The 24,474-nt window shown below is 48.0% G+C and overlaps 1 protein-coding gene across 2 annotated transcripts in view; it reads left to right on the top strand.

The window, feature by feature from the left end:
* Positions 1 to 24,474, top strand: part of kntc1 (kinetochore associated 1) — a 223,963-nt gene that overhangs the window by 147,290 nt on the left and 52,199 nt on the right. For both annotated transcript variants that reach the window (XM_038790065.1, XM_038790073.1), the window contains exons 51-52: positions 3,336 to 3,445; positions 21,160 to 21,215. In XM_038790065.1, coding sequence (XP_038645993.1) covers positions 3,336 to 3,445; positions 21,160 to 21,215 — 166 coding nt within the window. The remainder of the gene's footprint in view (positions 1 to 3,335; positions 3,446 to 21,159; positions 21,216 to 24,474) is intronic.

The raw sequence follows: 24,474 nt of genomic DNA on the forward strand, positions 1-24,474 counted from the left end.
GATAAGAATTTCCAAACTCCACTCCCAGAAATCTTCCCTCAATAATGCTTTCCGTTAGTGGTTTGTATTCCAAAATTCAGTCCAGGTTTTACAAATGACACTTTTAAACAAAGTTTCCACTCCACTTTTAATATCGAATCCAGTCCAGGATTTCACACCAACCCCTTTAGGATATCCTTATCTTGACTGCTGTGCAAACTGCTCAGTGTTTTAATTCTCGATTCCCAGACTGTGTAAAATGTCATCAGATGATAGTTTTATCTTTTTGAAGGCTGTTGGCTCACTTTAAATCTGCTTACTGCAATTGCCTCTAATTTTTTTACTCTTCCTTGAATTCTTCTAAACAATACCTTTGGTCTCTGTACTCCAGACTTCTTGGACGCTTATCTTAATTTCTCTAGTTTCCTTAACTAGCTGCTCTTTATATCTCTGCATTTGTTTGTTTTCTGTATTTTTCCCCACCACACATTAGAAAAAGAAAAAATAGCACTTCATTGTCCTAATGTTTGGATAGCTAGTAATTACATGCTGGAAATTGATTTCAAGCTTTCAGTTATTACAGACCACTATTCCAAAACTAGAACCATTCTTTTTTATTAGTAAAATACTTTGCAATTCTCCATAATACCAGTTCAAATAAGTAGTGTCCCTAATCCTTCTGTGTTATAAAAGGCATATCGTGAGGAAACTGCTCCCACTCAATTCACACACACGCACAGGGCCGGCTCAAGGTACCGGCAACTCGGGCAGTCGCCCGGGGTGCCATGTGCTAGGGGGCGCCATGTGGCCGCCCTCCCTTAGGCCGCCCCGCACAAACATGGCGATGGATCCAGGCTCGCCGGTGGTCACTCCGGCCCCCTCCGCGCCCCACCCCCCTTTGTCCCTTAGTCTACCTATAATCCTAGCCGCTGACTGCTTCCTCAGTTGATGGTCGAACATCCTATCAGATTTCTCTCCATGTTCGTACAAGAACCCCTTGGCTTTGTGCAGCTGTCTCACTGCCTCCTCTGAGGTGACCAAATTAAACTCCATTTGGAGTTTCTGACACTCCCTCAACAGTATTTCATCCTGTGATTCCAGGAACCTGAGGTCAACTGCTAAGAATGCCTCCACCAATCTCGATTGTACTTCTCGCTCCACCTTTAGCCGATGCGCCTGGATCGAAATAAGTCCTCCCTTCACCACCGTCTTCGATGCTTACCTTAACACCCCGGCAGAGACCTCACCAGTGTTGTTCTGATTGATATAATTACGAATGACACCTTCCAATCTCTCACAAGGAGACCGATGTCTAATCTCCACTGGGGTTTAGAAGTGGACGGTTTCTCCGCCCACAGGTCTACCCAGTGAGGGACGTTTCGAGACACCACAATAGCCGAGTATTCTGTCCCCGCAACTCTAGGAATCAGCATTTGTCCAAAACGAAAACATCTATTCGGGAATAACATTTGTGGGCATGTGAAAAAAAGGAAAACTCCCTGGCCTTCGACCTCCAAAACGCCATGGATATACAAGCTGCGTGAATTTCGACAGCTCCCCAGCCATCACTGCCATCCTCCCAGATCTAGGGCTGAATCAGTCTAGCTCCAGATCCAAGGCTATATTAAAATCTCCCCCCAGAATGAATGTGCATGTCTAAGTCCATAATCAGGGACAGAATGCGCCTCAAAAAGTCCATATCGTCCCAATTTGGGGCATATATATTGCACAATACCACTGCGGAGCCCTCCAACCGTCCGCTTACCAACACATATCTTCCGCTTGGATCCGCAGTGATCCTCTTCATTGAAAAATACACCCGTCTACTTACACTACGGCCACCCCTCTCACCTTCATATCCAGACTAGAGTGACACACCTGGCCAGCCCTTCCTCTTCTCAGTCTAGTCTGGTCTGCCATCTTCAAATGAGTCTCCTGAAGAAAGATCAAGTTCACCCCCAGGCATCTTCAGATGAGAAATATGCACAACTTTTTAACAGGGCCATTCAAGCCTCAGACATTCTAAGTTATCAATCGAGTGAGGGGGCTCCTCCTTGAGATGGTTTTCTCTGGCATGGTTGTCTACTTTCTGTGCCGACTGTGCATAATTTCAGCTTTACAGCAAAGGAAGTGCCAGGCACTCTCTGCTTTCAGAACAAGAGCAGTTCTTTCATTTCAGCAAGCAGGAGAGAGCGAAAGAGGCCGCTCCTAACACTTTTGGCTAAGTTCTCTCAGAAAGCATCGCGCAAGATCCAATCATTAATCGTTGCCAGGCAGAACACTGTCCCCGGCTAACCTACCTGTTGCCAGTTAACCAATCAAACCGACTCCCTTCACAACCAGGTTGCTAATATCCGCTCGACGCTGAAGAGTCTGATTTCACTCCTCCAACATGCAAAGCTTAGGAACACAGTGTCCTGGCAAGCAGGCTGTTCAGTCTTCTGCATGAAGGCACATCACAATTATGGGTCCACCGACCAAAATAGTAAAAGAAATGGGAAGAGAGGAAATAAACAAACGACTCTTACAAAACTTAAAATTTCTGGCTTCCAAGGCCCCTGTTGCTAAGCAACCACTGTGGGGTTATTTAATCTTCACACTATCGCCCCCTCTATAAACACAATAGAAATACAGTTGAAATTTCACCAACTCCCACACTTAACCAAAATACAAATACTGTTGTCCAGCATAAATCTAACTTATAAATTTTACCCTTCCGGGCACAGAAATATTAAATTAAACCCACTTAAAACTATACCTTCTTTCTAATGTTTATCAAAACATGTATAAATCCCTTAAAATTACCTTTGTTTTCCTAACAAGATGCATAAATTCCCTTAAGGTGACATTGTTCTCATTATACTTATAACTGATTTTCTTTCTTTGTCTGATCTGGAGTGGTCTGAGCAGGTTTCATTTTATTTACATTACCTCCTCCCAAAATATTACATTATAAATCCTTGTATGCACCATGATATGAATCCTTGTGTGCACCATAATCCAAGGAACCTCAAATGGTTAATGCATGGATCACAAGGCTTAAGAAGTTACCCTGTACTTTAATTTGGTGGACAAATAATATTGAGAAAAGGGAAATTCAGTTTAAGGTGAATTAATCTGAATTTCATTATTCTCCATTATCTCAGATGTGCATAAAATCCATACCCGCTTTATATAAAAATAAATGATGCAGGGCAAAAGATTGACACCAATAATTCAGAATAAATTTGCTTGCTTTTTATGATTTTTTTGACTGCCTCAATGGATAAGATGATATATATTTCAAAACTAAATGGGAAATGAAATCATTTGATTTAGATGATTTGCTGAGGGATATTTTGTGCTTTTTTTTTTAGATATTCACACTGCAACTGCTGATCTAGCAGAAATAAATGGCAGAGATATAAATAAAATCAGATTTACGTTGCTGGAGGAATATTTGTGTCTTTCCACCAAACCAGCTTTGGTAAGTGTGTAATCAGTATAGCTGTTCAAAATCAGTAAATAGTGTGGCTCCTTGCACTGGTGTAATCTTGTAGGCAAACTGCAGTACATAATATTCCAGGCTTCGGTGCAACAAAGGATATTTGTTGCTGTAATTGAAATGGATGACCATAACTGATTTAATTGCTCTCACTTCAAAACAATTCAGTTAACTTTGCATTTCGGCCTTCTAAGATTTTAGGATTGTCCTGTATCTTTTACTAGACTTTTATTAGACAGGATATAAACTGGTTGGAGCCTTGGCAGAGAAATGGCAGATGGAGTTTAATCCAGTCAAGTGTGAGGCAATGCACTTCGGAAGGTCCAATGCACGTAGGAATTACACAATAAATGGTAGAACTCTTGTGAATACTGACAAGCAGAGAGATCTGGGCGTGCATGTCCACCGATCACTGAATGTGGCAAAGCATGTGGATAAGGTGGTCAAGAAGGCATACGGCATGCTGGCTTTCATCGATTGGGGCATTGAATATAAAAATTGGCAAGTCATGTTGCAGCTGTACAGGACCTTAGTTAGGCCTTATTTGGAATATTGTGTACAATTCTGGTCGCCACACTACCAGAAATATGTGGATGCTTTGGAGAGGATGCAGAAGTAGTTTAGGAGGATGTTGCCTGGTATGGAGGGCATTAGCTATGAGGAGAGATTAGATAAACCGGGTCACTGGAACGACGGAGGTTGAGAGGCGACCTGATAGAGGTCTACAAGATTGAGTGACATGGTCAGAGTGGATAGTCAGATGCTCTTTCCTCGGGTTGGAGAGTCAAGTACTAGGGGACATAGGTTTAAAGGGTGCGGGGAAAAGTTTAGAACAGATGTGCGAGGCAAGCTTTTTTGCACAGAGGGTGGTAAATATTTGAAACGCGGTGGTGGGCGCAGGTACAATACCGGTATTTAAGGGACATCTAGACCAATATATGAATAGGGTGGGAATAGAAGGAAACGGACTCTGTGGACTGTTTTAGTTTAGGCAGGTACCATGATCAGCGAAAGCTTGGAGGGCCGAAGGGCCTGTTCCTGTGCTGTCTTGTTCTTTGTTCTTTGACTAGCTAATGAGGTTACTGGATTCTGTTCCAACACTAATGTTAGTATGGAAATTATTGTTTGTTCTGAAAATGAAGAGATACTCGAGTGTCATATCCACCTACTTTACAAGTGCAAATGGAAGCCAAAAGTGGTAAAGAAATTCACGTCTTTTGTGCAGCTTTAAATGCAAATAAATTTAAGTTGCTTTTTGTAAGTTGTCAATGGGCCAGCAGATGTGCACCTTCCTGTATAGCCATTGGCATGTTTCACAGCTGCCTCTTGCCCTCTTCTCTGGTGGAATTATACTGTTAATTGGGCTTCTCTTCTCATTGTATCAAATGAATGGATAAAAAAATGTTTAATTTTTAAAAAGCCTCTTTCTTAAATGTAAACGTTGGGAAGAGATGTTTAAAGGAAGGTAGAAATGCAAAAGCTGGTAAAGAGTCAGAAAGTAGATAACTTTGCAGTGCAATGAACTGCTAGCCATTCCCCTGCTTCTTAGAATATAAATAGTGCAGATTTATAAATGAAACATGGTATTAAGTTCTAAAACTTTGATTCCAGCTTTGGATCGGCTCTTCAATTCTAGTGTATGCTACTCGTTACCGTTGTAAGCACATGAATGGAACATTTCTGACATTGGGGTTTCAGAAATTTGCCATTTGACTCTATTTCCAATCTTCAAGCTAGCTTTTTAAAAAAAAAAAAATTGTGCTCTGTTTCAGTGACAGTTCTCCGAACGGTAACTGCTGCTTCTGACCTTTTAGGCAGCTTTTCTGCCCCGCTTTATATATATAAAAAAAAGAACAGATTCCAATTTTTTTTTAAGCCAGCAGAAAACCCACCAAAAAGCCAGAAGCAGCAGTTGCTGGTCTTGAGTGTAAGATTTCAGGTCAATTCTAATTATCAGATTGAGTTGGTGGAGCTGATATTAAGGAGGCCTGTTGGAACAGATCAGTTACAGACCACGCTGGGTACAGATATGTTGTAACATGCTTCACTGAATTTATTGTGTTGTTACTCGTGTCTTAATAAAGCTCGTAGTCTCAAATGTGGAGAAGATGCTTTATTGTGAGTTCGTTCTCTCTTCAGACCTGTTTCCTAAGGTTACCTTCAGTGTTCCTAGCTGGTGTGGGTGTATCTGTGTTGCTCCAAGTTCTGCCCTCTGTGAAGTGTGTCCTCACTTCCTGTCCCCGTCTATTTATATGGCTCTCCCGTGCCCCCTCTAGTGTTTGCTCAGTTGTATTGCAGGGGACATGAGAAGTCTTTGGCAGGTAGGATCAAGGAAAACCCAAAAGCTTTCTATAGGTATGTCAGGAATAAAAGAATGACTAGGGTAAGAGTAGGGCCAGTCAAGGACAGTGGTGGGAAGTTGTGTGTGGAGGCTGAGGAGATAAGCGAGATACTAAATGAATACTTTTCGTCAGTATTCACTCAAGAAAAAGATAATATTGTGGAGGAGAATGCTGAGACCCAGGCTATTAGAATAGATGGCATTGAGGTGCGTAGGGAAGAAGTGTTGGCAATTCTGGACAAGGTGAAAATAGATAAGTCCCCGGGGCCGGATGGGATTTATCCTAGGATTCTCTGGGAAGCCAGGGAAGAGATTGCTGAGCCTTTGGCTTTGATTTTTAGGTCATCATTGGCTACAGGAATAGTGCCAGAGGACTGGAGGATAGCAAATGTGGTCCCTTTGTTCAAGAAGGGGAGTAGAGATAACCCCGGTAACTATAGGCCGGTGAGCCTAACGTCTGTGGTGGGTAAAGTCTTGGAGAGGGTTATAAAAGATACGATTTATAATCATCTAGATAGGAATAATATGATTAGGAATAGTCAGCATGGTTTTGTGAAGGGTAGGTCATGCCTCACAAACCTTATCGAGTTCTTTGAGAAGGTGACTGAACAGGTAGACGAGGGTAGAGCAGTTGATGTGGTGTATATGGATTTCAGTAAAGCGTTTGATAAGGTTCCCCACGGTCGGCTATTGCAGAAAATACGGAGGCTGGGGATTGAGGGTGATTTAGAGATGTGGATCAGAAATTGGCTAGTTGAAAGAAGACAGAGAGTGGTAGTTGATGGGAAATGTTCAGAATGGAGTTCAGTTATGAGTGGCGTACCACAAGGATCTGTTCTGGGGCCGTTGCTGTTTGTCATTTTTATAAATGACCTAGAGGAGGGCGCAGAAGGATGGGTGAGTAAATTTGCAGACGACACTAAAGTCGGTGGAGTTGTAGACAGTGCGGAAGGATGTTGCAGGTTACAGAGGGACATAGATAAGCTGCAGAGCTGGGCTGAGAGGTGGCAAATGGAGTTTAATGTGGAGAAGTGTGAGGTGATTCACTTTGGAAAGAATAACAGGAATGCGGAATATTTGGCTAATGGTAAAATTCTTGGTAGTGTGGATGAGCAGAGGGATCTCGGTGTCCATGTACATAGATCCCTGAAAGTTGCCACCCAGGTTAATAGGGTTGTGAAGAAGGCCTATGGTGTGTTGGCCTTTATTGGTAGAGGGATTGAGTTCCGGAGCCATGAGGTCATGATGCAGCTGTACCAAACTCTGGTACGGCCGCATTTGGAGTATTGCGTACAGTTCTGGTCGCCTCATTATAGGAAGGACGTGGAAGCTTTGGAACGGGTGCAGAGGAGATTTACCAGGATGTTGCCTGGTATGGAGGGAAAATCTTATGAGGAAAGGCTGATGGACTTGAGGTTGTTTTCGTTAGAGAGAAGAAGGTTAAGAGGTGACTTAATAGAGGCATACAAAATGATCAGAGGGTTAGATAGGGTGGACAGCGAGAGCCTTCTCCCGCGGATGGAGGTGGCTAGCACGAGGGGACATAGCCTTAAATTGAGGGGTAATAGATATAGGACAGAGGTCAGAGGTGGGTTTTTTACGCAAAGAGTGGTGAGGCCGTGGAATGCCCTACCTGCAACAGTAGTGAACTCGCCAACATTGAGGGCATTTAAAAATTTATTGGATAAGCATATGGATGATAAGGGCATAGTGTAGGTTAGATGGCCTTTAGTTTTTTTTTTTTCCCATGTCGGTGCAACATCGAGGGCCGAAGGGCCTGTACTGCGCTGTATCGTTCTATGTTCTATGTTCTATGTTCTATTGCATCTAGTTAACTTGTGATCACCACATCCCCCTTTTTCTCTTTACATATTTTCTGTACATCGTTAAAGAAAATTGTACATCCTGTCCCGGTGTATTTATAGCTCTCCCTCTGGTGTTTGCTCAGTTGTTTTGTATCTAGTCAATCTACGATCACCACATCCCCCTTTTTCTCTTTACATATTTGCTGTACATCGTGAAACAAAATTATAGAAAACAGTTACTTATGATATGCGTATCTATACAGGTGATGGTGCTATTGCATATTTTACAAAGCCAATGTAGTTATATGTCCAATCTTAATAAAAACATTTATGAGTCCAAACTTGATGAATTTGTTCAGAGCTTTTTTTCTTTTTGTTGTTGATGACGTGGTGATATTGATATTGCAAGTCCGCTGTGAATGTTGTTGGTGTTCCTTGTTATTTTAAGTACCCAATGCATCATCCCGAGGTGTTTGCATGGTCACCTCACTGATGTTGACTGGCATGGAATTTTTTTTGTCTTGTGGTATTGATTTATTGTCTCATCCGCCTTGGATGCTGGTGTGCTTGCTCGTTCTGGAGCAGACGTGATTTTGTGCGATTCGTTTGTAGTCTTGTCATCGTTTTGCAGTGTGCTGTGGCATTGTCCTTCATGTGCCGAGTAGTACCATTGCGTACAAGTCGTTGTTTCATTGCTGTTGTTTCTGTCGTTCCTGTTTTCGTTGCCGTACTTGTTGCTGTTTTTGTCGTTTCTGTCTTTGGTGTTGGCACTGTCGTTGTTCCTGACTTTGTTGTTTTCGTTGCCGTTCGTGTTGCTGTTTTTGTCGTTTCTGTATTTGGTGTTGTCGCTATCTTTGTTCCTGACTTTGTTGTTTTCGTTGCCGTTCTTGTTGTTTCTGTCTCTGTCGTTGTCGCTATCTTTGTGCCTGACTTTGTTGTTTGTCTTGTCGCGCTTCATGTTGCTTTTGTTCTTTCTGTTGTCGTTCTCGTTTCTGCTGTGCTTCTTGCTATTGTTGTTGGTCTTGTCGCGCTTCATGTTGCTTTTGTTCTTGCTGTTGTTTGTCCCGTTTCTGCTGTGCTTCTTTTGACTTTTGTTTTTCTTGTTATACTCTATTCGTGTCCCGAGTGGATAATTTGAGTCATTGAGCATTTCGTCTCGAGAGTGGTGCGAATGATCTGATGTTGCATCGGTGCAGGTGACATCAATCATTTGTGGAGAATTGGATTCCTCATCTTTGCTTTCTTGGTGCTCCTCTTCCGGAGTCAAATTCTTCTCGATTTCATTTGACGCGGTGTCTCTGGATTCTTGGCGCTCCTCTTCTGGAGTCAAAACCTCCATGATTACAATTGACGTGGTGTCTGTGGACTTCTGGCGCTCCTCTTCTGGAGTCCAAATCTGCATGATTTCAGTTGACGTGGTGTCTCCGGACTCTTGGTGCTCCGCTTCTGGAGTTGAAATCTTCATGATTTCTGTTTTTTTTTTTAAATAATTTTTATTGAAAGAGTTTTTCCATACAGACATTTACCCCTACTAATTTTTAAATTATTTACAACACAATCCCTCTAGGCGAATATCCCTCCCTCGCCCGCCCTCTCGCGCGCCCCAGCCCCCCCCCCCCCCCCCCCCCCCCAAGCAACAACTTAACAAACAAGGCAGCCTACAGTTTCAGACATGAGCAGCGAGCAGACTTGCCCGCGTTACAGTCGTGCTTGTCCCCCCACGACCATTGCTGGTCGGGAGGGGGAGGGGAGGGGAGGGGGGGGGGGGAGGGGGGGCCCTCCCCCTCCCCTCCCCTCCCCCCCCTCCCCTCCCCTCCCCCCCTCCCTCTCCCCCCCTCCCTCTCCCCCCCTCCCTCTCCCCCCCCCCCCCCCCCCACCCCGGGTTGCTGCTGCCACGACCCCGTATGCCTATCTCTGATCTAAAAAGTCAAGGAAAGGTTGCCACCGCCTGGAGAATCCCTGTACCGACCCTCTCAGGGCAAATTTGATCCTTTCTAGCTGAATATAGCTAGCCATATCGTTAATCCAAGTTTCAACGCTTGGAGGCCTCGCGTCCTTCCATTGAATTAATAACCTTCGTCGAGCCACTAGGGACACAAAGGCCAGTATTCCGGCCTCCCTAGCCTCCTGTACCCCCGGTTCTACCCAGACCCCAAAGATCGCAAGCCCCCATCCTGGTTTGACCCTGGACCCCACCACCTTCGACACCGTCCTTGCCACCCCCTTCCAGAACCCTTCCAGCACCGGACATGCCCAGAACATATGCACATGGTTCGCTGGGCTTCCCCGACATCTGACACACCTGTCCTCACCCCCAAAGAACCGGCTCATCCTTGTCCCCGTCATGTGAGCTCTATGCAGCACCTTAAATTGAATGAGGCTCAGCCTCGCACACGAGGAGGAAGAATTGACCTTCTCCAGTGCATCCGCCCACGTCCCGTCTTCTATCTGCTCTCCCAGCTCCCCTTCCCACTTGGCTTTCAGCTCCTCCCCTGATGCTTCTTCCGCCTCCTGCATTATCTTGTAGATGTCTGATATCTTCCCCCCTCCGACCCAGACCCCCGAGAGCACCCTATCACTCGCCCCCTTACTGGGGAGCAGGGGGAACCCCTCCACCTGCCGCCTAGCAAATGCCTTCACTTGTAAATATCTGAACATGTTTCCCGGGGGGAGCTCAAACTTCTCCTCCAGCCCTCCCAGGCTCGCAAACCTCCCCTCTATAAACAGGTCCTTCAGCTGCCGTATGCCCACCCTGTACCAGCTCTGAAATCCCCCGTCGATGTTCCCCGGGATGAATCTATGGTTCCCTCTTATTGGCGCCGCCAACAGACCTCCCATTTCCCCCCTGTGTCGCCTCCACTGCCCCCATAACTTGAGGGTGGCCGCCACCACCGGGCTCGTGGTGTACCTCGTGGGGGGGAGCGGCCATGGTGCCGTTACTAGGGCCCCCAGGCTTGTGTTGCCACAGGACGCCCTCTCCATTCGTTTCCAAGCTGCCCCCTCCCCTTCCGTCATCCACTTGCGCACCATTGACACATTTGCCGCCCAGTAATACCCCGAGAGATTGGGTAGTGCCAGCCCACCACTGTCCCTACTCCGCTCCAAAAAGACCCTCCTCACCCTTGGGGTGCCATGCGCCCACACGTAGCTCATGATGCTACTCGTCACCTTTTTGAAGAAGGCCCTAGGGAGGAAGATGGGCAAGCACTGAAATAAAAACAAGAACCTTGGGAGGACCGTCATTTTGATTGACTGCACCCTCCCCGCCAGCGACAACGGTACCATGTCCCACCTCTTAAATTCCTCCTCCATCTGTTCCACCAGCCTGGAAAAGTTCAACTTGTGGAGGGTCCCCCAGTTCCTTGCCACCTGCACCCCTAAGTACCTAAAGCTCTTTCCTGCTCGCTTGAAGGGGAGTCTCCCAATACCCTCTCCCTGATCCCCCGGGTGTATCACAAAAACCTCGCTTTTGCCCAAATTTAGTTTGTACCCCGAAAAGTCTCCAAACTCTGCTAATAGTTCCATTATCTCCGGCATTCCCCCTTCTGGGTCTGCCACGTACAGCAGTAGATCATCCGCATACAGCGATACTCGATGTTCCTCCCCTCCCCCAGTCAGTCCTCTCCACCCCCCTGAACCCCTCAGTGCCATCGCCAACGGTTCAATCGCCAGTGCGAAAAGTAGGGGGGATAGGGGACATCCCTGCCTGGTCCCTCGGTGGAGCCCGAAATACTCCGACCTCCTCCCGTTTGTCACTACACTCGCCGTCGGGGCCGAGTAGAGCAACTTCACCCACTTAATAAACCCTTCCCCAAACCCAAACCGTTCCAACGTCTGCCACAGGTACTCCCACTCCACCCTATCGAATGCCTTCTCCGCGTCCAGCGCTACCACTATCTCAGCCTCCCCCTCCACTGCCGGCATCATAATTACATTCAGCAATCTCCGCACGTTCGTGTTGAGCTGCCGCCCCTTCACGAACCCTGTCTGGTCCTCATGGATTACCCCTGGCACACAGTCCTCTATTCTAGCTGCCAGGATCTTTGCCAGCAACTTGGCATCCACGTTCAGAAGCGAGATAGGCCTGTAGGACCCGCACTGCACGGGGTCTTTATCCCGCTTCAATATCAGGGAGATCAGAGCCTGCGACATTGTCGGGGGCAGAACCCCCCCCTCTCGCGCCTCATTAAAGGCTCGTACCAGTACCGGTCCCACCAAGTCCACATTTTTCTTGTAGAATTCCACCGGGAACCCATCTGGCCCCGGCGCCTTCCCCGCTTGCATCTGACCTATTCCCTTGACTAGCTCCTCTAGCCCTATTGGCGCCCCCAGCCCTTCTACCAGCCCCTCCTGGACCCTTGGGAACCTCAATTTGTTTAGGAAGTCCTCCATTCCCCCTCTCCTCGTCGGCGGCTCAGACCGATACAACTCCTTGTAAAAATCCCTGAAGACCCCATTCACTTCTTGCCCCTTCTGCACTACCTTCCCGCCCCTCTCCTTCACTCCCCCAATCTCCCTAGCCGCATCTCGTTTGCGAAGCTGGTGTGCCAACATCCTGCTCGCCTTTTCCCCATACTCATAAGCCGCGCCCTGTGCCCTTCTCCACTGCGTCTCTGCCTTCCTGGTGGTCAGCAGGTCGAACTTGACCTGCAGGCTGCGCCGTTCTCCCAGCAGCCCCTCCTCTGGTGCCTCCGCATATCTCCTATCCACTTCCAATAGCTCCCCCACCAGCCTCTCCCTCTCCTGCCTCTCCTTTCTTTCTCTGTGTGCCCTTATGGAGATCAGCTCTCCCCTGATCACTGCCTTCAGGGCCTCCCAGACCATCCCCACCTGCACCTCACCCGTGTCGTTCAAGTCCAGATAGCTCTCAATGCTCTTCCGGACCCTTTTACACACCTCGTCGTCCGCTAACAGCCCCACATCCAGCCGCCACAGCGGGCGCTGGTCCCCGCGCCTCCCCCATTTCCACATCCACCCAATGTGGTGCATGATCAGAGATCGCAATGGCCGAGTACTCAGCTTCCCGTACCCTCGGGATCAGCCCCCTGCTCAACACGAAGAAATCGATTCTGGAGTACACTCTATGGACGTGGGAGAAAAAGGAATACTCCCTCGCCCTCGGCCTACCAAACCTCCATGGGTCTACTCCTCCCATCTGCTCCATGTACCCCCTCAGCACTTCTGCCGCTGCCGGCCTCCTATTGGTCCTTGAGCTCGATCTGTCTAGCCCGGGGTCCAGCACTGTGTTAAAGTCCCCCCCCATGATCAAGCCCCCTGCCTCCAGTCATCCCAGTTCGGGGCATATACGTTGACCATCACCACTTTCTCCCCCTGCAGCTTACCCTTCACCATCACATACCTACCCTCCTTATCCGCCACCACCTCCTCCGCCACGAACGACACCCTCTTTCCCACCAGAATCGCCACCCCCCCGGTTCTTTGCGTCCAATCCAGAGTGGAACACCTGTCCCACCCACCCCCTTCTCAGGCGAACCTGGTCCACTACCTTCAAATGGGTCTCCTGTAACATTGCTACATCAGCCTTCAGTCCCTTCAGGTGTGAGAATACCCTTGATCTCTTGACCGGCCCATTCAGCCCCCTCACGTTCCAAGTGATCAGCCGGGTCGCGGGACGACCCGCCCCCTTCCCCTGCCGATTAGCCATGTCCTGTTCCCTGCTCGCCCCGGGTCGACCCTCCCCTTCTGACCCGCTCCCCATGGCGATGTCCCCCTCCCCCCACCTCTCCAGTCCTCCACTTCCCGTTTCTGGTCCTTGCAGCAGCAACCCGGTGTCCCTCCCTAACCCCCCCCCCCCAAGGCTAGGACCCCTCCTAGCCGCGATGTACCCTCCATCGTACTCCCGTAAGTCAGCTGGTTCACGCTGACCCGGCTGCTCCTGCCACACTCCGACTCCCCCCATGCTCGGGGGGGGGGGGGGGCTCCCCCCCCTTGCCACTCCTCCCTGGCCCCGCTCCAGCGCGGGAAAGGTCGCCATTGCTAGCCACGCCCCGCACTCCTCCCCTCCCCCCTCCTCTGCCCCGCGCGCGGGAAAACAGAGGAAAGCCCGCGCTTTCGCCCTGCCACACCCCGCCCCGCCATCTTCAGTTCCACCCCCGTCCCCGTCCATGCCTGTAAAGAGCCCCCCCTAGGAGCCCATATCCCCGATCTGCTCTCCCCCCCGTCCCGCCTCCCCAACTTAACATTATAAATAACAGATAGATAACCAATAACAATGTACTTAACAGTCGCCCTCTACCAAACAGCATAAATAACCATAAATAACCATGAATAACCACAATAACAATAACTAAGGGAAGTTGGCAAAGGGGGGAAAAAATATCAGAAGAAAAACCCCCAGCAAGAGTTCAAGATCCAAACAAAGAGTTCAGCTGAAAGTACCCGAGCGGCTACGGCCGCCAAGTATCCCCTGGGTCTAATTCGAGTCCAGTTTCTCTTCCTGTACAAAGGCCCACGCCTCCTCTGGGGACTCAAAATAGTGGTGTTGGTTCCTGTAGGTGACCCACAAGCGCGCTGGCTGCAGCATTCCGAACCTGATCCGTTTTGCATGTAGCACCCCCTTCGTCCGGTTGTACCGGGCCCGCCGCTTTGCCACCTCCGCACTCCAGTCCTGGTAGACCCTCACCGTCGAATTCTCTCACTTGCTGCTCCTTCCCCTCTTGGCCCACTCCAGCACTCTCTCACGGTCGCTGAGTCGCTGGAACCGCACCAGCACCGCCCTCGGGGGCTCATTTGCTCTTGGCTTCCTAGCCATGACCCTGTAGGCCTCTTCCAGCTCCAGGGGCGAAGGGACGGCCCCTGCCCCCATCAGGGAGCTCAGCATTTCTGCTACATATCCCGGGAGGTCTGACCCCTCCAGGCCTTCTGCCAGGCCCAAGATCCTCAGGTTCTTCCGCCTCATTCGGGTATCCAGCTCCTCAAAACGGCTCTGCCATTTCAGGTGGAGTGCCTCGTGCACCTCTACCTTTCCCACGAGGACCGTGGCCTCCTCCTCCTCCCTCGCAGTCATCTCCTGCTGCAGCTCCCGAATCGACGCCTCTTGGGTCGCCTGGGCTCCCATCAGCCTGGTGGTCGTCGCATTCATTGACTCCAAGAGCTCCATTTTCAGCTCCTTAAAGAAGCGCAGGAGAGCGGCCTGCTGCTCCTCCGCCCATTTCCTCCATTCCTCGGGTGCGCCACCGGCCGCCATTTTGGTCTTCTTCCCCCGCTTTTTTTGGGGAGCTGCTGTTGCTTTCTTTACCACCCCACTCCGGGTACCGACCATAAAGTTGGTCTGGTTCTCTTCAGGGAGCCTTCCCCCACCGGGATTTGTCCTTACAGCGCCGTTGGGGCCCTCCAATCGGCCCGAAAACACCTTTGTAGCAGGAGCAGCCAAACGTGCGACTTAGCTGGTCATAGCCGCAACCGGAAGTCCCATGATTTCTGTTGATGTTGTCTCACTGGACTCCAGGTGCTCCTCTTCTGGAGTCAAAATCTGCATGGTTTCTTTTGGCTTGGTCTCTCTGGACTCCAGGTGCTCCTCTTCTGGAGTCAGAATCTGCATGGTTTCTTTCGGCGTTGTCTCTCTGGACTCCAGGTGCTCCTCTTCTGGAGTCAAAATCTGCATGTTTTCTTTCGGCATCGTCTCTCTGGACTGTTGGGTGGCCCGACTCTGTGTTTCTGTACAGACAAGCTGAGAACTGTCAGTCTCGCTGTGATCCTGTACGTCGAGTGCGATCACCTTGTTACTGTTTTCGCTCTGTGCTTCGGTACAGACAAGCTGAGAACTGTCAGTCTCGCTGTGATCCTGTACGTCGAGTGTGATCACCTTGTCACTGTCTTCGCATGCAGTGGGTAGAGGTGCATTGTCTTCTTCTTGTTCATGTGAGCTTGTTAGACTTTCATAGTCTGCTTGTGGTTGCTCAGATACGGCAGGTTGACCTTCATGGTCTTGTGCATGCATGGTGTCAGTGGTTAGATGTACGTTGTCTTCTTCCTGTTCCTGTGAGCTTGGTAGACTTTCATAGTCTGCTTGCGGTTGCTCAGATACAGCGGGTTTACCTGCATGGTCTTGTTCATGCATGGTGTTTGCCAGGGAGTGTTTGCTTGCATCCCTTTTGGAGTCTTTCATCACTCGCACTGTGGAGCCTGTCATCGCTCGCTCTGTGGAGTCTTCCTGTGCTCTCTGTGTGGCGTTGTCGTCGTCTAGGGTATTGCTGTCATCCAATGTATCGACGAGCTGCCATGGCATCATGGTGTTGGATTCATCTACCATGAGTAGAGTCGTGTTGAGCTTTGCAACGGTGTCGCTGATGCTGTGATCAGCATGTCCAAATAACTCCTCCATGTCTGAGTAGTATTCTTTGAAACCCATTTCATCTTCGTTGGCTTCTTCTACCACGAGTTGATTCGTGTTGAACTTTGCGACCGTGTCGCTGATGCTGTGATAAGCATATCCGACTGACTCAGCCATGTCTGAGTAGTGTTCTTTGAAAACCAAATCATCTTGGTTGGATTCATCTACCACGAGTTGGTTCGTGTTGTGCTTTGCGACCGTGTCGCTGATGCTGTGATAAGCATATCCGACTGACTCAGCCATGTCTGAGAGGTAATCTTCGAAAAACAAATCATCTTTTGTTGTTTCGGAATTCTTTTTGTTCTCTTCACTTTGGGTGGTGCAGACTGCTTTTTTCAGGGTGTTGTGCAAGTTGTTTTTTACTGTTGGTTTAAGTTCAGGCGTTTTTCTGTGTTCTGAGGCAAGAAAATTTGTGTTTACCACTTTAAGTGTCTTGTTTGCAATTTTCGGGCATTTCCCTTTTAAGTGGGCGTGGTCGGGATGCTCAGACGTCATGACGTCACGCGCAGGAATGCATTGCGCATGCGCAAATCGGCCTTCCTCCTTCACTGTGCGGTTTTGTTTCCATTGCGCATGCGCGGTGTGTGCATGCGCATTACGATCCGCGACCAAAACTTTTTTGACTGCGCATGCGCGGCTTGCGCATGCGCATAACGATCGGCACCGCGATATTTTTTAAACTGCGCATGCGCGGCTTCCGGTTCCGGCGCATGCGCAGATGCAATTTGTAGTTCTTTGCTTACCGGAGACTGCAAAATGTGCTCCGACGCCATTTTTTCGCGGATTTCAGCGATTTTTCTGTCCCATCTGGACTGGATTTCTAAAAGTTGTAAGTTACCTTCTCTTCCCGATTTGGACTGGGTTTCAGCGTTTTGGCTTTGTGAGAAATTCGTGTTATTTCTTCTTTTTGATCTGTACTTTTCATTCGCGATTTCTTGTTCTTTTCGTGATTTTTTAAGTTTTGTATCACTCAGTCTCTGTGCAGTTTGGACTCTGAGCATGTCTTGCTGTTCAAATTTCTCACAGTACTCTTCAAATTTGTTTAGTAACGTTTGTAAGCTGTTTCTGTCTTCATCTTTTGAGTATTTAAATCCATTATACACTTTCCTATTTACAGGCCCTGCGGTGAGAATTGCTATTTTAATGTTGTCGGAGGCTTCTTGTACCTCATTAGCTACGAGATCCAAATCAAACATTTGTTTAAACCTTTTCCAGACACCTCTTACATTGCCAGTCAGGTCTAGCTGCTCTGGGTATCCAAGCCACATCCTCGAATTAGCGATGTCTTCCAAAGTCAAATGTCCAGTAGGAGATTTCCATGCCATTTTGAGCTTTCTGTATCTGCCACTGAGTTGTCCTGTAGTAAGCGTCTGAAGCCACTCCTGGGTACCATGTGTTGTTACTCGTGTCTTAATAAAGCTCGTAGTCTCAAATGTGGAGAAGATGCTTTATTGTGAGTTCGTTCTCTCTTCAGAGCTGTTTCCTAAGGTTACCTTCAGTGTTCCTAGCTGGTGTGGGTGTATCTGTGTTGCTCCAAGTTCTGCCCTCTGTGAAGTGTGTCCTCACTTCCTGTCCCCGTCTATTTATATGGCTCTCCCGTGCCCCCTCTAGTGTTTGCTCAGTTGTATTGCATCTAGTTAACTTGTGATCACCACATTTATTACATTGATCACAAGTGCAAAAACGTGATACCTAACAACGGTAGCGATATATAGTCTGCTCACTCTGAAGCACTGGCTTGCGATCCTCCTATGGCGCTGTTACTTGCTGCTTTCTGTTGACTAGTCTACCTTCTTGCTTATCATCTTTGTGCTGCATGTCGAAAGGTCCCAAGAGCTCTTCCTTTATACTCTTGGATCCAGCCAAAGTGCATGATTTGCGGGATTTGTGAAAAAGGACTGCTGATTTGGGGGTTGAAGGGACGAAAGGCTGTTGAATAAGTGGAGGGGTTAAGGAAGAGGGGCTGCTGCATGTGGTGGGGGGTGGGGGGGGGGGGGTGAGGCAGGTTGTGAAGAGGTATGTGCTTGCATTTGAGTCTTCTGTCACCATGGAACATGGAGAATTTGATTATATAAAATGACATTTTTACAAGTACTTTAAAAATGTAATCTATTGTTTTTTGATCTATACTATGTAAACTTCAATGATAACGTACTGAAATGCCAGCTTTTGTTGCCCATCTCTAATTGCCCTGGAGATGGCAGTGGTGAGTTCAAATGGGGTCACATGGAAAATAGTTCACAAAGCACTACTGTAGTTCTTTGATTCACTGTACATTATCCAGCAACAACATGTTCTGTTGTAGTATGGACTTCATCCCGTATTACATGCTACGTTGAATGCTGAAAAACGAGTGATTTAGAATTTTAAAAAATATAACATTACAGTACCCAATTTATTTTTCCCAATTAAGGGGCAATTTGGCATGGCTAATCCACCAAACCTGCGCATCTTTGGGTTGCGAGGGTGAAACCCACTCAGACATGGGGAGAATGTGCAAACTCCTCACAGACAGTAACCTGGAGCTGGGATCGAACCCGGGTCCACCGCGCTGTACGCAGCAGTGCTAGCCACTGTGCCGCCCTTGATTTAGTGATATTATGCAAGTAAACTGGCCCACGGTCTTGATGTAATAGAAGATAAACAAAGTGGCAAAGAGTGCTGGGAGATTAGAGGACTGGGAAATCTTTAGGGGGCAACAGAAAGCTACTAAAAAAGCTATAAAGAAGAGTAAGATAGAGTATGAGAGTAAACTTGCTCAGAATATAAAAACAGACAGTAAAAGTTTTTACAAATATATAAGACAAAAAAGAGTGGCTAAGGTAAATATTGGTCCTTTAGAGGATGAGAAGGGAGTTTTAATAATGGGAAATGAGGAAATGGCTGAGGAACTGAACAGGTTTTTTGGGTCGGTCTTCACAGTGGAAGACACAAATAACATGCCAGCGACTGATAGAAATGAGGCTATGCCAGGTGAGGACCTTGAGAGGATTGTTATCACTAAGGAGGGAGTGATGGGCAAGCTAATGGGGCTAAAGGTAGACAAGTCTCCTGGCCCTGATGGAATGCATCCCAGAGTGCTAAAAGAGATGGCTAGGGAAATTGCAGATGCACTAGTGATAATTTACCGAAATTCACTAGACTCTGGGGTGGTCCCGGTGGATTGGAAATTAGCAAACGTGACGCCACTGTTTAAAAAAGGAGGTAGGCAGAAAGCAGGAAATTATAGGCCAGTGAGTTTAACTTCGGTAATAGGGAAGATGCTGGAATCTATCATCAAGGAAGAAATTGCGAGGCATCTGGATAGAAATTGTCCCATTGGGCAGACGCAGCATGGGTTCGTTAAAGGCAGGTCATGCCTAACTAATTTAGTGGAATTTTTTGAGGACATTACCAGTGCAGTAGATAACGGGGAGCCGATGGATGTGGTATATCTGGATTTCCAGAAAGCCTTTGACAAGGTGCCACACAAAAGGTTGCTGCATAAGATAAAGATGCATGGCATTAAGGGTAAAGTAGTAGCATGGATAGAGGATTGGTTAATTAATAGAAAGCAAAGAGTTGGGATAAATGGGTGTTTCTCTGGTTGGCAATCAGTAGCTAGTGGTGTCCCTCAGGGATCCGTGTTGGGCCCACAATTGTTCACAATTTACATTGATGATTTGGAGTTGGGGACCAAGGGCAATGTGTCCAAGTTTGCAGATGACACTAAGATGAGTGGTAAAGCGAAAAGTGCAGAGGATACTGGAAGTCTGCAGAGGGATTTGGATAGGTTAAGTGAATGGGCTCGGGTCTGGCAGATGGAATACAATGTTGACAAATGTGAGGTTATCCATTTTGGTAGGAATAACAGCAAACGGGATTATTATTTAAACGATAAAATATTAAAGCATGCCGCTGTTCAGAGAGACTTGGGTGTGCTAGTGCATGAGTCACAGAAGGTTGGTTTACAAGTGCAACAGGTGATTAAGAAGGCAAATGGAATTTTGTCCTTCATTGCTAGAGGGATGGAGTTTAAGACTAGGGAGGTTATGTTGCAATTGTATAAGGTGTTAGTGCGGCCACACCTGGAGTATTGTGTTCAGTTTTGGTCTCCTTACTTGAGAAAGGACGTACTGGCACTGGAGGGTGTGCAGAGGAGATTCACTAGGTTAATCCCAGAGCTGAAGGGGTTGGATTATGAGGAGAGGTTGAGTAGACTGGGACTGTACTCGTTGGAATTTAGAAGGATGAGGGGGGATCTTATAGAAACATTTAAAATTATGAAGGGAATAGATAGGATAGATGCGGGCAGGTTGTTTCCACTGGCGGGTGACAGCAGAACTAGGGGGCATAGCCTCAAAATAAGGGGAAGTAGATTTAGAACTGAGTTTAGGAGGAACTTCTTCACCCAAAGGGTTGTGAATCTATGGAATTCCTTGCCCAGTGAAGCAGTTGAGGCTCCTTCATTACATGTTTTTAAGGTAAAGATAGATAGTTTTTTGAAGAATAAAGGGATTAAGGGTTATGGTGTTCGGGCCGGAAAGTGGAGCTGAGTCCACAAAAGATCAGCCATGATCTAATTGAATGGCGGAGCAGGCTCGAGGGGCCAGATGGCCTACTCCTGCTCCTAGTTCTTATGTTCTTATGTTCTTATGTAATGTTTCTACCCCTAAGTGCTATAATTACATAATTCCTGTCACAAAAAAATTCAGACCGGATTTTCTTCAGCTACTAACTTTGAGACTTTTATCTTGGGGCAGCAGGGTAGCATAGTGGTTAGTACTGTGGCTTAACAGCGCCAGGGTCCCAGGTCCGATTCCCGCTTGGGTCACTGTCTGTGCGGAGTCTGCATGTTCTCCCCGTGTGTGTGTGGGTTTCCTCCGGGTGCTCCGGTTTCCTCCCACAGTCCAAAGTTCTGCAGGTTAGATGGATTGGCCATGCTAAATTGCTCTTGGGTTAGATGGGGTTGCTGGGTTACAGGGATTGGGTAGGGTGCTCTTTCCAAGGGCCAGTGCAGACTCGATGGGCCGAATGGCCTCATGCACTGTAAATTCTATGATTCTTTGATCTTTGGCCATTCTCAGTCGTGTAAGTGATGGATTTGTTTCAGGTTCGTAGTTTTAAAATGCAGGTGGATGCATACGTATTTTGTTAATTACATCAGTATGAAATAACTCTGATTTCTGTTAATCAGAGTTTTCTTTTACAATTTTAGGATACTAGATCACAGGACAACTTTAATAACTTACAAGAAGATGCAGCACTGATGAGGTGAGTTCATTCTATTCATGTTAATGTATATGTAGAATGTTGTGATCAAGTTCACACATTTTAGATGCAGTAATGTCTTGTTTTGGGCAACCTTTCGATGTAATGTTTCCATTCTCAGTTTCTTTAAAGTGGCTTTTGGAGTAAGTGGCCAATGATGAGCACTTACTCTTATGTAAATTACTTCCAAAAATGATCCCCCCCCCTATTTGAGCAATGTGAATCGTCTTGTGAAACATCCTAGTCTGGTAGTGCCACTGTAGTTGACATTTAAAGAAAGGTGACATTCATAAAGGTATGAATGTCATGACACCCTGGGCTAGTGCGGGGTCAATTCCAGCCCCATTTGACTCAGTTGCAGCAAAGGTGAAATTGGATATTATTTAAGATACCTGAAGTCCTTGGTTGAGCCCAATACAGCACACGTAACCTTTTTATTATGTACAGTATTACACGCGCACGTGTTGGATACCTGCCATCAAACACCTATATGCCCTAATCGCATTTTCCAGCACTTGTATGCTGAAAGTTCAGCATTTCAAGTTCTCATCTAAATACTTAGATGCTACCACATCTATCACCTTTTCAGGAAGTGCGTTCCAGATTCCAACCCTTCTATGTGAAAAGGTTTTTCCACACATCCCCTCTAAACCTGCCCCTCACCATGAACCAATATTGTAGGTGATGAATACATTGCTACAAATATTTCATGGTACTTTCTTCTAATTTTTGTGCATGCTGCTCCGTGACTTAAGTGTAATATATTTTGTAAAAGGCCTTATTCTGATGGCATCGAGTCCCTAATGGAAGTTCATTATGTCATAGAATTGTACAGCATCGAAGAAGGCCATTTGGACCATTGTGTCAATTCTGCCTCTTTGAGAGAGCTATCTAATTAGTCCCACTCCCTGCACTGCCCCCTTAGTCCTGCATTTTTCTCCTTTTTAGGCACTTAGCTATTTTCCTTTTGAAGTTTTGATTGAATTTATTTCCACTACCCTTCTGGTTAGTGCTTTTCAGAAATATGTGGCTGTCACTTGCCTGCCGCAATCTCATAATTTTGATTTTGATTTATTGTCACATGTACTGAGGTACAGTGAAAAGTATTGTTCATATCGTCCATACATGAAGAAAGATCGGATATGCACAAATAGACAATATAAATACATAGGCACGACTTCCGGTGGCGGCGATGACGTAGGAAGCCGCACATTTGGGAGCTACCGTTTTAAACGGACTTTTCGGCTCTTTTTAGAGCACAAAACGGAAATTTTTCGACGACTCCCGGTGGGAGAAGGTGTGCTGATCGACTTTCCCCGCAGTCCAAGACTCTAACTCTGTGTGGAAAGGGGGAAAAAACGGGGAAGGAATCCAAGATGGCGGCCGGCGGAGCTCCAGAGGAGTAGAAGCAGTGGGCCCAGGAGCAACAAGCTGCTCTCCTGCGCTGTTTTGCAGACTTCAAGGCTGAGGTACTGAGCTCTCTGCAGGAAACGAACAGAAGGCTCTCGGAGATTCAGACGACCCAGGGTGCTGCCATCAAGGAGTTGCAGACGCAGGCCACTGAACGAGAGGAGGAGGCCGGGGTCCTTGTGAGTAACGTGGAGGGACACGTGGCACTCCACAAGAAGTTGCAGGAACGCTTCTAGGAGCTTGATCACCGCATGAGGCGGAAAAAATCTGCGGATCTTGGGCCTTGCGGAGGGGCTGGAGGGGTCGGATCTGACAACGTCCGTGGCTACGATGCTGAACTCGCTAGTGGGGGCCGGGTCTTTCCATCTGCCCTTGGAGCTGGAGGGAGCACACAGAGTACTGGCCAGGAGGCCTAAGGAGAATGAACCCCCGCGTGCGGTGCTGGTGAGGTTCTACCGGTTCAGTGATCGGGAGTGTGTTGCGCTGGGCCAAGAAGGTGAAGAGTAGCAATTGGGAGAATGGGGTAGTACGGATCTACCAGGATCGGAGTGCAGAGGTGGCTAAGCGGCGGTCCGGGTTTAATCGGACGAAAGAGGTGCTTTACAAGAAAAAGATAAAGTTCGGAATGTTGCAGTCTGCGCGCCTGTGGGTAACTTATTCGGACCGACATTATTATTTCGATTCCCCGGAGAAGGCATGGACCTTCGTGCGGACGGAGAAACTGGACTTGAACTAGGGGGTTGTGGGGTCGGTTGTAATATCTTAGCGCTGGATTCTGCTGTTGCTATGTTCTTTTTTTTCTGTCCTTTTGCAATTTTGATATGGTTATTTATGGGGGTGTTGTTTTTTTTTTGCTGTGGGGCATTGTTTGAGTTTTATATCTCGCGGGGAGGGTTGGAGGGGTTTGTTGTATTCTATCTCGGGTTGGGGGTATGGAGTGGGGCCGGTATTTGGGAGCTGCGTCAGAAGGGTGTGGTGGGGCAGTGCGAAAGTGCGGGCTTTCCTCTGGTTTCCCGCGCTGAGGGGCTGGGGGGGGTGGAGACGATGACGGGGGGAGGCGGGGCCTTAACTGGTTCTTCCCCGTGCTGGAGCGGTGCCTGGAGGAAGGATAGATTGGGGGGGTGATCCCACTTTGGGAGAGGTTGGGTTATTGGCGGGAGTTTCCGGGGTCAGCAGAAGTTAGCTGACCCACGGAAGTACAATGGAGGACGGTTCGCGGCTAGGAGGGTTCCTAGCCTGGGGGGGAAGGGAGGGGGGGAAAGGGGAATACCGGGTTGCTGCTGGTAGGGTCAGGAAGGAGCTGGTGGGGGCCGGGAGGACAGAGGTGAGGTGTTGTCGCTGTGGGGACTGGGTCGGGCAGGAGATGCTGGCCTGGGGCGGGCAGTCGACGGGCTATGGCTAGTGGACAGGGGAGGGGGGCGGGACGCCCTCTGATTCGCTTGGTCACCTGGAATGCGAGAGGATTGAATGGGCCGGTGGAGCGGTCGAGGGTACTTGCTCATCTGAAGGGGCTAAAGGCAGATGTGGCAATGCTTCAGGAGACCCACCTGAAGGTGGCGGACCAGGCCCGTCTGAGGAAGGGATGGGTGGGGCAGGTTTTCCACTCTGGGTTGGATGTGAAGAACCGGGGAGTGGCGATTCTGGTGGGGAAAAATGTGTCGTTTGAGGCATCGGAGGTGGTGGCGGATAAGGGGGGTAGGTATGTTATGGTTGGGGGCAGGCTACAAGGAGAGAAGGTGGTACTTGCTGGTGTATTTGCCCCAAATTGGGACGATGCGGGCTTTATGAGGCGTATGTTGGGACGAGTCCCGGATCTGGAGGCGGGAGATCTGATCATCGGGGGGGGGGGGGG

The sequence above is a fragment of the Scyliorhinus canicula genome, chromosome 1 (genome assembly GCF_902713615.1).
Source record: "Scyliorhinus canicula chromosome 1, sScyCan1.1, whole genome shotgun sequence".
Classification (NCBI taxonomy): Eukaryota; Metazoa; Chordata; class Chondrichthyes; order Carcharhiniformes; family Scyliorhinidae; genus Scyliorhinus; species Scyliorhinus canicula.